The 14,876-nt window shown below is 48.4% G+C and overlaps 1 protein-coding gene across 1 annotated transcript in view; it reads left to right on the forward strand.

Moving 5' to 3' along the window:
* The window catches only part of MYO16 (myosin XVI), a 440,032-nt gene that overhangs the window by 378,788 nt on the left and 46,368 nt on the right, over positions 1-14,876 (forward strand). The window contains exon 33 of the mRNA XM_072976531.1: positions 6,756-7,835. Coding sequence (XP_072832632.1) covers positions 6,756-7,835 — 1,080 coding nt within the window. The remainder of the gene's footprint in view (positions 1-6,755; positions 7,836-14,876) is intronic.

Here is a 14,876-nt window from a genome sequence, read left to right on the forward strand (position 1 = left end):
CAAAACAACCCCTCAGTTTAAAAAAGTCACTCCAGAACCACAGGAGATAAAAATCTATATAAAAGCAAATGACGGGGGGGGGGGGGATGGTTACAAAGAGGAAGCAAGAAAGGCCACAGGTGTGGAACGCTGAGACTCCAGCTACTGCGAGAAGGCGCGGAGCTCCTAAGGCTGCTGTTTACAATGCGTTATGTGACCACTAGACTTGCAAGACTTCTGTATAAATTGCAGGTTCTCAGAACCTCATTTCAGCTCCCATGCGGCTCTGAGATGCTCTGGGTGTCTCCCCGCCCAGCCCCGCCCAGCCCCGCCCCAGGGGACATCACACCTCGGAGGCTGCTGTTGGTTCCTTCTTCAGCATCTGCTGCATTTGTCCTTCCTCCTCATCCTGCTTTCCCTGCAGCCACCCACGCACCTCCTGCGGCTGCGGGCGAACTCCTGCCTTTGGGCATGTGCTTTAAATGGGCCTTTAAGGATAAAAATTCACCTGATTGATGGGATGGAGCAGGTGCGCCGGCTAGTTTTTGTAGCTTAGGAATCAGACTTAAATTCAGATCAGCAGTGCCCTGGATTTCAATAAGCAGGTCGTCAGCAGCGCCTCTGGTCCCACCTTCATGCTGAAGGTGTCCAGAAAGTCGCAACTAACCACTTGTGCCATTTAAATTTAAAATAGTTAAAATTAAATAAAATTTAAAATTTAGTGCCTCAGTCCTTAGTTCCAAGTACTCAACAGCTGCAGGTGTGGAACTTCCCATCCTGCCAGAAGGTTCTAGCAGACAGCACTGATTTCAAATTCTTATTTCTATCACCAGGGCAATGCTGAGTTTTTGTTTTTTTTTCCTGCGCCTAGTAACAGGTCCCACAATTATCATTCTTCTGCAAAACTTAGGGAGGAAATCTGTTCATTGATAAAAATGCTCTGTGAACACTCCTCACAAGAACAAGAACCACCAGTAGAGTTCAAGACCTTTTCCTTCACAAGTAAAACTGCTCATCCATTCAGAAGGTTGTCAGGTGAAAAGAGATCCGCGGAGAATGAAGGCCAAGAGTCTTGGAGGAGCCCGTGGTCAGGGTGCGTTGCAGTCCAGCCCTCCACACGCGCCTCTCTCTCAGGTTTTCATCCAATAAACACGGAGTCGTAAAGCGAGGCGGGCCAGTGGGCTTGGGTTTTTTTCACTATCTTTGCGCCTGAAAAGCTGGAACCAGTTTTATGGGCCGGTAAATTTTAACACTTGTTTGCAAACTATTAACAAGCTGGAGCCAACTATTTGAAAGTCTGATTTTTAAAAGTCTGGGGTTGCTCTTTGCAAACGGAGACAAGGAAAGGAAGACCAGGGTCCCCACTTCACTTTTTCTTTGCCAGGGAGCTCTGAGCTGGGAGCTTTTCTAGAAAGTCGAGTCTTTAAATCCAGCGTGCTGGCCTTCTCCCCAGCACGGCGACGACTGGATGGTCAGGTTTCTCTTGGGCAGCTGTAGGCTCCAACATTGAACCCTGGCCACGTGACCTCCTCACTCACCCTCCTTCACGCTCCAGTAGCCCAGCCCTTACACATAACATCAGAGGAGGAATCCATATTTTTTCATCGCTGTGCAGCCTCCCTGTGCTCCTTGGCGCTCTCTTCTCCATGCTGTCACTCCGCTTCTGTCATAATCCGTGTGGCCATTTTTCTTCCCCCTGGTCTCCGAGGCCCTCGGGGAGAGGCCAGGCTCGTGGAATACACTGAATTCATACGTGTTGAATGGACAGATTGTGAAACAGACAGTCACGTTCTCCTGTTACATCCAGTGACACGCTCTCAGGGCAGCGTTCAAGGAGAACCTCATTTCTGTCATATTTCAGGTGTTAGATGAAAATATAAAGGGGCTTCTGTGAAAAATATTCAGCAAACATGAAGGGTTACACTTTGGATCTTGCCAAATTGTGCTCGTTTTGATTGATTGATGAGAAGCGAATTCTATTTTCATGAAAGCAGTACAAGAAATATATTTCTCTAACATTTATTTATTTGTTCTTAATAAGTATTTATTAAGTGCCTACTGTGGTCCAAATGCTATTCTAGAATAAATATATAAACAAGACAGTAAAAACAAAAAGGAAGCTAACAATATTTCCAAATTAAGCCACACAGCTAACCCATTCTTGTACTTACGTATATAAACTGTGTTTTGTGGGAAATGGAGCTGTATGAATATTTTCTTGATATACAAGCTTCTCTTTTCTTTTTTCTCACATATTTAATATGCAGACATCTCAGTCTGAGTGAGAAGGGGCCCCAATAACTCGTGTCTTGTTACAAAGTCACTGACACGCCTTGGCAAAAAATTCAAAGGGGAAGTATTTCGTACAAGAAAATTTTTATCTCCTAACAGAACTTAAAAATGACACAAGTCATCACACAGTAACTCCAGTAAGAGTCAAGTTTAAGAAATAATGAGAGGGCTGAGAATGTGGCATTTGTCCCTGAAGTTACTGTCAGGACAGTAAGACTTGCCTAAAGGTGGTCTGTGACCATGAAATATCCACCTGACCCCATCTCACTGACATCATCAACTCGTCCCAAATGCTTTGCCCGTGAGTCTTAGGACTCAAACAAATTGTTAAGAAAACTCTTCATGTGAATTCATTTTGAAGAGCCCTTAAGTCCATACTTGCAAGTGAACAGTTATCCAGGGCTTGTGTGGACACACGCACGCACACGCACACACGCACATGCAGGCACACAGGAACAGCCATGAAGCCAAATTAGGCTCTGATTCTCTGACTGTGGTGGTCTCATTCTGGCTGATGCAGAAGGAAGCGCCCCAGGTCCCAGCCCAGACACTGCAGCTTGGCAGTCATGGGGTATTCCAGGAAGTGCGCTACCCACACTCTATTAGGCACCCCAGGTGACCCGATACCGAGGGACCCCAGACCACGCTCTGCAGAACTCGTGATTAATTTCCGGTTCTGTGGTAATAACATGATGATGGTGGTGACAGCTGACACTTGCTAAGTGTCTAATCTGTGCCAAGCACTATGCTGAGTGTCTTCACTCCCTAGAACTACCTGATGGAGAGAGACTGTCATCCCTCTCCAGATGAGGATGTTGAGTCAGGGAGCGGCGTGTGTCCTGTCCCATGTCACACGCCCGAGCTTTGGACCCAGGCAGTCAGATTCTAGAGAGTCTGTTTCTTAACCACTTCCTGACAAGCCATGCTACTTTCATTTATAATCATTTAATACAAAAAAAACCTTTTCTCTGCATCTAAAGCTTGCCTTTAGGGAATATCATATCAGCTATCCATTGTTGCTTAACACAGCCTCCAGACTTAGATATCTAAATAAAATGTCATCACTTTATTATTGTCTTAGGTTCTGGGTGTCTAGTGAGCTCATCTGAGTGGCTGTCACTCAAGGTCCTCCATGAAGCTGCAGGTGGTGGTTGGAATCGCCTGAAAGCCAGTCACTTGCATCTCTGGTGTCCTAGACATCTGGGGACTGGGACTCCTGGGCCATTTCTATGACTAGGTGGCTCCTCCACTTGGTTTGAGCAGCCTGGCAGCTTCAGGGCAGCTGGACTTTTTCTAAGGAGAATCAGTGAGTCAAAGGCACATGCGCCAGGAAGGAGAATGCCCCAGGCGGGAACTGTATTATCCCTTATGAACCAGCCTTGGAAGTCAGGCGGCATCTCTTCCACCACTTCCATCCACCAGGCAGTCTCAAAGGCACATCTAGGCTTTAAAAAGTGAAATAGATTCTACCCCTTGGTAGGACTGGGAACATACTGTGGTTTTCAGAAAATACAGACAGTCTCAGTCCATCCTCTGGACAAAACAATTCACATCCCACCTAAATATAAGAGGCACTCATGCCACCCCTCCCCCAGAGCCTCAGTCCATCATCACATCAAGTCAGTCCAGGGCCCAGATCACACCATTGAAATCAGATCCAGGTATCCTGGCTGCTCAGGTAAAGCCCCTTAGGTGGAGGCTCCCCCAGTACTGTCCCTAACTCTCTGAAGACAAGTTACCTGTTCTCTACACTACTTTTTGTTTGTGCCTTGATTAGGATGTAGTCCCGGTGTCTAGGAAGTGTTTTCCATAGCAGTTAGGGCCATGCTCTGGAATCTTGGCTTGCCTTTGGATATTATTTCCTCACCCACAAGAGGTGACTCCTGTTTGGTGCTGGTAGTTTTCTCAGCTTGACTGCTGCTCATAAAATTTTAAAGCACCGTAGCCTCTTTATTTTGTATTAACTCTACCCTTTTCAAGGCATAGCTGATACAATTCCTTTAAAAGCTTTGTGAGTTTCCTATGAATCAATTTATAATCCACTTCATTAGTCAAAAGCTACATCCACAAATCTTTTTAAGATAATCTCTTCTCTATGTTTTTTTTGTTTCTTTTTTTTTGTTTGTTTTATTTTGGTTTTTTTTTTTTTACCTGCAAGGTTTCTGTGGGGCAATACTCTTGATATTCTTAGAAGTCCTGTGGTTTTGTTACTTTGAAAGGGTCCAGTGAAGCGCCACCTTAAATCTTTCTGAGGTCTTAATAAAGGGGTTTATAGTCACCTTGGCTTCATCTTTAGATCGTGTTTCCCTGAAAATGCCCGAGATTTATTCTCTGCTTACAAATCATTTCTTAACTTCAGAGCTTTTTGCTATCTGGATGGCCTGGCAGTGAGAAACAGTTTTATTTTCAAACTCAGAAAGTCCAAACTCCTTTATAGTTAATAGTTCTTTCTTTAGATTATCTGTTTTTCTGTAGGCAGCTGGGAGAATCTAGGGGGCCGCTTTTACACCCTAAAAACCTCCCTACTTACATCATCCAGGTCCACAGGTGTGTCATCCAGTTCCCACTTTACTGCAGGTGACAGTGTTGCTAAACTTTCCACAAAGGTGTAAAAAGGCTTATGTTTCCTTCAGGACCCAGTGTCTTCCTCACTTTCCTTTAAACCTCACCAAGAGCTTTCTTGAGGGTCACGCTTCTGCTAACAGTCTCCTCAAGACTCCCCTGGTCTCCATGACCCTGTAATAGCAACATTACAATTGTGTCTGGTTCACTGGCTTTCTGGAAGAAGCTTACGAGTGGCTGTGTCTTAGCACGTTGAAAGCCTGGGGTAATGCTCTTCTGTGACAGAATGTGCAGTTTGGGTATTCTGTGCTCTTAAAAGTTGGCTGCTTTGGGGGAAACCCTGAATATACTGGCATTCAAAGATGTCCCCTGAGTTAGAAAATGAACTGTGTCCTTTTCCATTCTCACTTGGAGGGCTGCCGTTTGTTCCATGCTTGCAGGGTGTCAGCATCTGAGCTCAGCCCTGACATGCAGTGTCTGTTTTACCTCTGAGAGAGTCACTGATATCACCCCGTTATGCATGACTGCACTGAAGCCTGGAGAGATTTGATCAAGACCTCTTTTTAAATTGTAATTTGCACCAGTGCCATCCCTGCAAACACACACAAACACACAATTCTGTGACCCTTTATGGCCAATGGTTCCCACTTCATAGCGCACCCTAACATGCTATAGTATTTGCTCATTTGTTCTCTTTACTTCTTTTTTATTGTCTGACACACCTCCCAGTGGGGCAGAGGAAGGCGGGGCGCACTTTCTGTATATTCACTAATGTGTCTCAATAAATACCAGCTAAAGGCATGCCTAGAATGATAGCATAAAAAAACAGCCGTAGTGGGACGTGAATCCAAGTCTATCTGATTCCAAAGCCTTTCTTGTTAACCCTCAGAGTGGAGTTGTCACCCCAGAAGTGGAGATGGGACTCCCATCACATGTGCAGTCATCATGAGAGAAAACTCCAGCTGCCCTGAATCACTCAGGAACGCAGCACAGTTAGACGTACTTATTTATATCAAGAATTCCTACAGATTCACAAAAGACCAAATTTGTAAAGTAGTTAAAGATTTTTGAGAAGTTTTGATATTTCAGTAATTTTCTAAAATTAGCATCTCAGTGTCCAGAGAAATTAGATTTAATAAAAATCTTCCATAATTTATAGTAAATAAATGAGAAAGAGAAGTCTTTTAGAATTTTTTAACTTAAACATGAATAAATGTTTTGAGTCATATTTAAATAGTCTTTCTGTCTCTTTGAAAGTTAGTTCATACTAATAATATTATGCTCATTTGTTTTCTTAAATACTTTCCCTTTTTTCAACTTAAAAGTTCTCACTTAAGTTCTTTAATATTAGCCTCTTCACTTCCCTGTTAAAGCTGTTAGGATTCAAATATATTAGTTAGTGGTGAAACTCGCCCTTGGCATAATTTTAACAAGGTCCTTTTTGGAAAACTGGTCTGTCCACGCACGTAGCTGTCGGCGTCGGTGTTGGCTGTGTTCGCTTCAGTCTGAATGATCGGCCGAGGCGTCTCCGCAGGAGGCACCCACCGGGGCCAACTCGCTGCGCTGCTTGTCCTCCCTAGGCTTCCATTTCCTCGTCTCTGAAATCGTGAGGATGGGGCAGCCAGTGGTCACTTAGTTCTAACCTGCGGCAGGCCCGAGCGCAGGTGCCAGCAGGTGCCAGCAGCAGCGCGGCCCCTCCCTCGCCCGCGGCTGGCCTTCCTGGGCCTGCTTGGGTCCCCCCTGCGGGTTGTCCTGCAGCTGCACGATCAAATCTCGCTCTCCTCTTGGCAGCGGCGGGCCGTGTGGGGAGACCTGGGCCCCTGAGGGTGGAGGGGCGCAGGCCGGGTCCTCGGGGTCGGGGGTCCCGGCGGCTCCGCCAGCCGGGCCGCCTCGCACAGCCACCCTCTCTGTCCCTCGCGCAGGCCTCGCCCGGCCGCGGCCGCACAGCGATGACTACAGCGCCATGAAGAAGATTCCGCCCCGGAAGCCCAAGAGGAGCCCGCACACCAAGCTCAGCGGCTCCTCGGAGGAGATCGCGGGCGCGCGGCAGGGCGCGGCCGGGGCCGGGGGCGCGCGATGCGGAGGGTCCGGCCCGCAGCGCGCCCGGGGGGTCCCCGCGCCCCCCGCGCGCGAGCCCGAGCCCGAGCCCGAGCCCGTGTACATCGAGATGCTGGGCCGCGCCGGCAGCCCCGAGCAGGCCGAGGCCGTGTACGAGGAGATGAAGTACCTGGCGCCCCCCGACGACCCCGGCGGCCGCGGGGTGGGCGCCTCTGCGGCGTCCGCGTCGCCGCCTCTGCCGCGCGAGGCTCGCGGCCCCTTCCTCCCGGAGGGCGGCGACGCCGGCAGCCCCGCGCCTGGGCCCGGCAGGGACGCGTGCGACATCCCCGCGCCCTTCCCCAACCTGCTGCCGCACCGGCCCCCGCTCCTCGTGTTCCCCCCCACCCCGGTCACCTGCTCCCCCGCCTCCGACGAGTCGCCCTTGACGCCCCTGGAGGTGAAAAAGCTGCCGGTCCTGGAGACCAACCTCAAGTACCCCGTGCAGCCCGAGGGCGCCAGCCCCCTGTCCCCCCAGCACCCCAAGAACCCCAAGGGGGACGGCGACCGGCCCGTGTCCCCCGGCGCGCACAGAGCCTCCCCGCCCCCCACGCCCCCGCCCGCGCCCCCCGCCGCCCCCCGGCTGCCCGCACACTTCACCTTGGTGCCCGAGCCCGGTGTGGGGAGGCCCGGGGCCCCCGCAGACCCGCCCAAGGGCCCCCCGAAGCTGGACTCGGCCCAGGCGGGGGCGCCCTGCAGTCCCTTCTCCAAGATCCCCTACTCACCTGGGAAGGCGGCCTGGGCCGACCACAGGAAGGCCCACCCCGGCGCCCCCTCCCCGGTGCCCTGCAGCCCCCCGAACTCCAGGCCTCTGGGCAGCCCCCTGGACGAGCTGGCCAGCCTCTTCAACTCGGGACGGAGCGTGCTCCGGAGGTCGGCGGCCGGGAGGAGAATCCGCGAGCCCGAAGGTGAATCGCGCGCACTGGGTCGTTAGGTCCCTGGGTCTAGGTGTGCGGATGTCCGCTCAGATCCAATTTAAGTCATGTTTGAGGTGATGGTGGTGGTCGTTATGAGCAGATAACGACTTAAAAAGTCTTGTGCAACCCGTAAGGCCAAGGAGATAAGAACCAATATTTCTGTTTTGTAGATAAAAGTTTACCGTCTGAAAATACGTAGCGCTGAACTGGGTTTAACGCAGCCTGTGACGTGGTAAGAATTAGACAGAGCAAGATTCAGCTTGAGCCACTGATGTCTGGTTCCTAATAATACTCATTTCCAACATGGACACGGCGTTTTTGTGACACTGTGGTGCGGGCCCCTCGGCTGTGCAGTTCGCAGTTGCCCCTGGAGTGTCCTCCGTCTCGTTTCCCACCTCGCTTCCGCTTCAGGTTCCTGGGTTGACCGCCTGTCCAGTGACTGCCTTACTCTCAGGACCACTCACTTTGTATTGTTTTGAACGAATGATTTTTTTTTTCTTTTGCTTGTATACCGCACTCAGAACGCTTTAACTCAGTTCTGTTAAATCCGCATCTTGTCCTAAGCAGCTCAGCCTAACGCCTGGTTAGCCGTTGACAGTCCAGTCAGGTGAGCTCAGGGCTAGGCTGCGGCGGCCGGAGGCTGTTGCCTGTGTTACAGAGTGTCTCTGTAAAAGCGGAGCTTACTGAGCAGAAGAATCCTCACTGAGAGCTTTCTGCTCATCGCTTGTTTGTAGTTAACCACATGCGACAACGAGGCCTTTGTGCCAAAGGTGCTGTTTGGTCACAGAGTCTCTTAATAATCATAAAAAAGATAGTCATCTTCCAAAAAACATCCTAAGTCTTTTATGCAAAAAGTTGTCCAATGTTCTGTGTTTCAGGGAAGAATTTCATCAATATAAAGTGTCTTCTCTTTAAGGGAGTTGTACCAGGTCCCTCAGTCATGATGCCATTAACCCGAATGTGGATGCCAACTCTTAACATCCGCATTTTACAGAGGTCGGGAGCTTCAAAGCGAGGAGGTTAAACACCTTCCTTAAGGTCAGGTGGTAGAGTGGAAATAAAAATTTGACTTATGACGTAATGTTCTGTTGTAGACATTAGCCTGCTCTTTCTCCTAAAGAAAATAACAAATACGTTGGCTTTCCTCATTTGAGGAGGTCCAAAAACTCCGGCAAATCTAGAAAACATTCTGAATAAGTGAAAAGTAGGTCAAAGCTAAGAACACTTAGCAAATGAATGAACCACCTACTCCCTCTTACTCTTCAGACAAATCAACTAATTGTTTAGCTAACAATTTCTTCTTAATTATAGGCCATTAATAAATGAAATTGTCCTTGTACGCAGGAGATTGTTTGAATTTCCCAAATCATGTGTTTCATTCCAATGAACGACATGGAAATCTAAGGGAACAGCATTAAAGGAACAAATTAATATTTGCTTTTAGATATATATATGTATTTTAATATATGCTTATTAAGACCGCATAAACCTCATTTTACTATAGATGGGAGTTGGGTGAATTCACCTTGGCTCTATTCAAGAAAGTGAAGTTACTGAATTTCTAGACATGCGTCATGGTTTGGAAATCCCTAAGTCTAGGCTCTGAGCAGAGCGGGTTACAGGGAGGCCCCCAGGCGGGGTGCGGGGACGTGCTAATCATGTTTCCCGTGGAGGCTCTAGCCAGCATTTGAGAACACACAGCCAAACCTCAAGAACAACATCATCGTTAGTGCAACTCTAAAATTACAAAACATCTATTTTCCTACCGTGGGCTTTTACAGAACGTTCTTTATTTTGAAAAGATTGGCTTGAGCCACTTAGGATTTTCTCACAAGTAGACGAATTGGCAGCACCTGCCCTGGCACTGCAGTCAGAGACCAGGTCAGCCCCATGGGCCAGGCGTCGGGGGTTCCAGCGGTGCAGCTGAGAACTCTGTGGTTCTGGATTGTCCACGGCGAGCGGAATACGCTTCCCAGTTTGCAGGCTGTATTCTCACGGGATGGGCAGGTTTTAGAATGTAAAAGGGGCTTAATAAGAAGACATGGAAGAAAAAGATAGTCTTAACATTGGAGCTGCTTATATGATTATTAAGGTTTACACCATTTGATCCTGAAGCCAGTAATCCATTTCTTCTGAATGAATTGCGTGGCTGTTATTAATGATTTACTGTCGTCTTGGGACTCCTTTCCTTTAAAGTTCTAAATCTTCTACCTTCCCTTCTTTATACTTAAAGAGATTTGTCTTTTCACCTGAAATAGCTTTCTTACCCAAGAACCCAGTGGGTGGCTAATTCAGCCTCAAGGCACCTAAATTAATTACAGCTCATTTCTTGGATATTTGTGAGATGGGGAAATTGTACTGCACGTTTGCAGAAGGGTTCAAAATATTCCCCTTGCTTCTTTGGAAAGTGACCTTGAGGAGATTAAACTGCTCCTTCTTACCCTGCTAGAGATATTTCCAGTTAAAATATTCAGGAGGGTGAACTGTGGGTAGGAAGTGAGGGCCTTTGGTGTTTAATTCCACTCCATAGACTTAGATGTGGGATTCTATAAACACGATGTTTCTCAAAACAGTTCATTCTCTATAGACTCTTGGATATTCGATTTGAGGCACACCAAGTCACAGAAATTCCAAGAATCCAGGATGCAGATACAGAAAAATGGTGATTGTGCAGGTGGTAGGTGTGTCTGTAACCTGAGACAAGTCATACAGCAGCAAGTCACAGAAGTGCCCGCTCTGCCCCAGGCATCATTTTAATAACCTGCTTAATTCTCGCAAGACTAAACGCTGTCTGCTGCTAGTATCCCATTTGACAGATGGGATAACTAAGGCACAGAGATTAAACTTGCTCAAAGTCTCTTTCCTTTGAGAGACATAGCCTGACTTGAATGCAGTGGAACGTGTTCCACAAACTCAAAAATGCCATATGTGTCTTTTACAGCCCATGGGTGTATGTATACAATTTTGGAATACTGTCTGGGGGCCACTTGGCCCTTAAAAGTAAGAACGACTAAGTGTTAAAATTGTCTATGCCTTTCTGTTTATTCTGTTCATTCACAAAGTGTTTTTCAACTGATTCTATAATATGATTGATGTTCTTATGCTAATTATTGATAGTTGCTCAGTTTCAAAAATTATGAGACCAAATTCAAATGAAGGGGGAGAGTCATTGGCTTGTTTGGGCCACCAGGGTGCGCCATTGCTCCAAATGGCACTGAGGCAGCTGGTTGTTTATCTGGAAGGAGAAATAAAATGAGTCTGTTATTCTGGACCTAGTGAAAAAGATCAGGATGCACAGACATTGACAGAGATGCGGGCCACCTCGGAAATCTGAGAAGAAAGTGGAGGAGCTTGATTTGAAGAATACTCTGTAAAAGACAGTATTGTATTACTTTCTGATACTGTGTGTCTTTAGCTTATATGATGTACAGAGGTAGTTAAAAATCATACTGACAACAAAATATGTACACACAATATTTCTTTGCATATAGTAGGTGTTTATTAAATGCATTTGATGAAAACCTACCTTTAAAAAAGCAGTTTGACTTATAAATACATCTGATAAATCTAGCCCTTGTGGCATTTTTACTTAAAAAAAAACACTTAAGCCAAATGGAAATTACTCCTAATTTCAAGCATTTTATTTTATTGCATTAACATTCCAAATAAGAGTGTTCTGAGTTTTTAAATCAGAGTATTATATAAATGAATTTTTTTACAGTATGATACTTGATTCCATAAAGCCATTTACTTTAAAAAGAATTCTTTTTAAAGTTGGTTTTATGGAAAATTTCAAACACATTCAAAAGTAAGGAGAACAGACTAACGAACTCTCTCTAGGGCCAATTCTGTCTCGTCTTCACTCCTGCCCAGTTCCCTCTGCCGTCATCGGATTGTTTTGAAGTATGTCCCAATGTCAAATCAATTTATTAATAGATATTTATAAATATTTTATTATAGAAGTCCTTTAAAAAATAAAATATTTATTCTTAAGTCACTGTAATTAGCATAGACCAATCAATCCGTTTGAGCTTCACGGATGTGAGATTTCTGCTCAGGATGGAAGCCTGCCTCTGGACACTGGAGCATCGTTTTTCATGATATAAACAAAATAATTCTCAGGAGTGAGCTTCCCCTGCAACAACAGTGGCCGGCAAGCTCTCCCACAGGGACTTCAAGAGGCTCAGAGCACAGCCCCGGCCGTGGGCAGCCATGCAGACCACTTTCCCACAACAACAACAACAACAAAAATGTGGATTTCTAAGTATCGCATCCAAACAGAGCTAAGTACGAAATGTCAGCATTCCATCGGACATATAGTTGCATCTTAAATCAATATTTTATGAGGTCTTGATGTTTGTCTGCCAAATTAAGCACAATTACTTATGCATTGTTTAGTTACAAGAAGATGCTCCAGAATCACCACAATATCACAGAATCACAGGCGGAGACCTACGGTCCGCTCAGGGATAGTGTCGGTAAACTGCCACTCTCTGCTCCTGGAGGTGTTTGAAACAGAAGTTTCGACGGTGTCTTCATTTAATCTGTGATGCAGTCTAATGAGATTGCAGCCTGAGAACTCGGTCCTCCGTAGGCAAATTTCCACATCCCATAGCGGGATGCAGGGCTTGCCGCCCCGGAGGCTCCGTGCCGCCTCGCGGGCGCTGCGTCCTGTGCCGAGCCCTTCCCCTCTCACTCCCCACACGCTTTGCTTTCTCTCCATGGTGATTTATTTGTGGGGAGGGCGGTAGCCGGAGGCTTCAGGAAAATTATAGAGGGCGTGGACGGACAGGCACATAGTTTACTGATGTGTTGTGGGGTGTTTTCCTGCCTCGCGTGAAGATCTCCCTCCCGAGAGTGAGGAATGCCTCCGTGTTCTGGAGCCGTTTGAAATCAACACGAGATTTCCCTCATTTTCCAAATGAGCAGGTCTTCGGGCAAGTCCTCTGCTTGTCACTCAGTGGACGCCAGGCAAGGATGAGCCAGAGAAAGGTGCTCCCCCCACCCCGGCCCCCGCCTCCGCCGTGTGTCAGTGAATCTGAGCTTTGACGTAAGGAGAGTCACTCTCTCTGTGAGAAAAGGCTTGCTTCACCCACGTCCTGGCCCCTCTGCGCTGACGGACAGCATCTGAGTTTGGAAATCGCAGCCGTGCCTCGCCACGTCTCTGCTTCCCCAGACGTCCAGCACACGCAGTACTTAGGCCATCTGCACTTGGACGAGAGCTTTCCGCTGGCGTAAGCTGATCAGCAGCCAAACTGACCTACGTTAGGAGCACAAAGCTCTTGGTCCTCTGTGTTAATTGGACGTTTTTAAAAAAGAACCTACGCTTTGTTGTGAATGTTCGTGAGGTTTTTTTCTCACACTTTACAGCGCCTTCTCTCAGGAATTCACACGGGGAGATTGTGCAACCAGCGACCTGTATTAACTTGTACAGCGGACTCCCTCGCAGTCATCCAAGAAGCATTTACTTAATGCGAGCGCAGGGCTTGCTACTGGGAACCAAAGAAGAGAGAGAATCGGTGTGCCCTGCCCTCTCACAGACACCGGGGGACAGCTGGGTCCACCCCATTTCAGTGAGGGACAGTCTAGCAGGAAGCGGCTTTACCTGGGGGGCCACAAACCATTCGTGGGGCCGTGGCTGAGCCCCAGGCGGCCTGAGGGCCTCGAGCTATGCTTGTTCCTTGTTTGGGGAGAGACTTCACAGGCTTCATCCGATGCTCACAAAGTGTCGGCGACCTGGGTGGAGTGCAGGGCCCTTCCCTGCAGCAGACGGGCACAGGTGGTGACGGCGGCTGGGAGGAGGAGTGCGTTACCACTGTGGAGTCTAGGAGAGCCCGGTGCCAGGGCCGACCTCGAGCAGGACAGGAGATGCGTGAGGATGGTGGGGCACAGAGTTCCCCGGGTGCAGAAGGAAGGGTTAGATATGGCAGCCGGAGTTGCCGATGTGGGGTGAGCCCTGCCCCTGAATGTGTGCTCAAGGTACCTGGTCCTTTTAGCTGGGAGCATGAGACCAGAGAGGGCTACTGGTCTGCATGGACACAGACCAGGTGTGTTTTCGACCTGGACACTTGGCGGCAAGACCCGGCATCCTCTCGCACGTTCCTCTTCTGTCTTGCGAGCATTCAGCATTAACCCCTGGGGTCGCTCCTACAGAGCCGGCCGGGAGCCAGAGGGAGAAGTTAAACCCAACCGAGGGCAGCAGTCCTAGGTACGTGCGTGTGACCTCCGACAGCGGGAGGTGCTCAGAAGCACCACGGAGCGCGTGGTCGCGGCACTCTGTGAACAGCTAACATTTGTAAGTGGCTCTTTCCTGTCGGCCAGCGTGCTGACGTCCCTTGTCCCCGGGTCCTGTCTCCGAGACCAGCGGAGCAGGTGTCAGCCTCCCCATTTACTCATGAGCACTCAGGGACTCGGAGGGGTTAGGTGGCTTTCCCATAATCGCAGAAACTAGTCATTCCCAGGGTCAGAAGTCAAGCACGTCCCTTTTCTCCCAAACCCTGGATTCTTCCTATTATAGCATTCTTCATCTCCAAAAACAAACAAACAAACAAAAAACAATTAAAATGTAGGAATGATGCAAAGGCCTTGTCTCAGGAAGTCACTCCCTTCTGAAGGTAAACGTGAACTCCTCACCGGGAGATCTGGGACGAGGGCACAGAAAACTTCAAAAAAAGCCGCATGCAGCTGCTGGGCATGCTCCTGAGGGACATGCAAGGGCCGTTTTCACCTGAGAGGAGGTTCTTTCAGTGCCGCTTTTCTATAAAACCTCTCCGCTCTCCTGTTGCACAAAGCACCCGCTTTGGGTCAGGGACACACAGCACACAGGCTGCGTCAGAGTACGTCCTCACATTCAAAGACCGGCTCCTGGCCTTCTGTCTCCCTTTGTCTCAGCCTCTGTGAGAGCTTGCTGGGCACAGCGCCTGCCTACAGGGAAGCGGCCACTCACGGAGGTTGCATTCTTTGCAGAGTGCCCACCCAGCGCCTTTCCTGAAGGAAGTATTTGACTCTGCAGGATGTGAGCGGCCGTCCTGG

Source organism: Vicugna pacos, chromosome 14 (genome assembly GCF_048564905.1).
Source record: "Vicugna pacos chromosome 14, VicPac4, whole genome shotgun sequence".
NCBI classification, from domain to species: Eukaryota; Metazoa; Chordata; class Mammalia; order Artiodactyla; family Camelidae; genus Vicugna; species Vicugna pacos.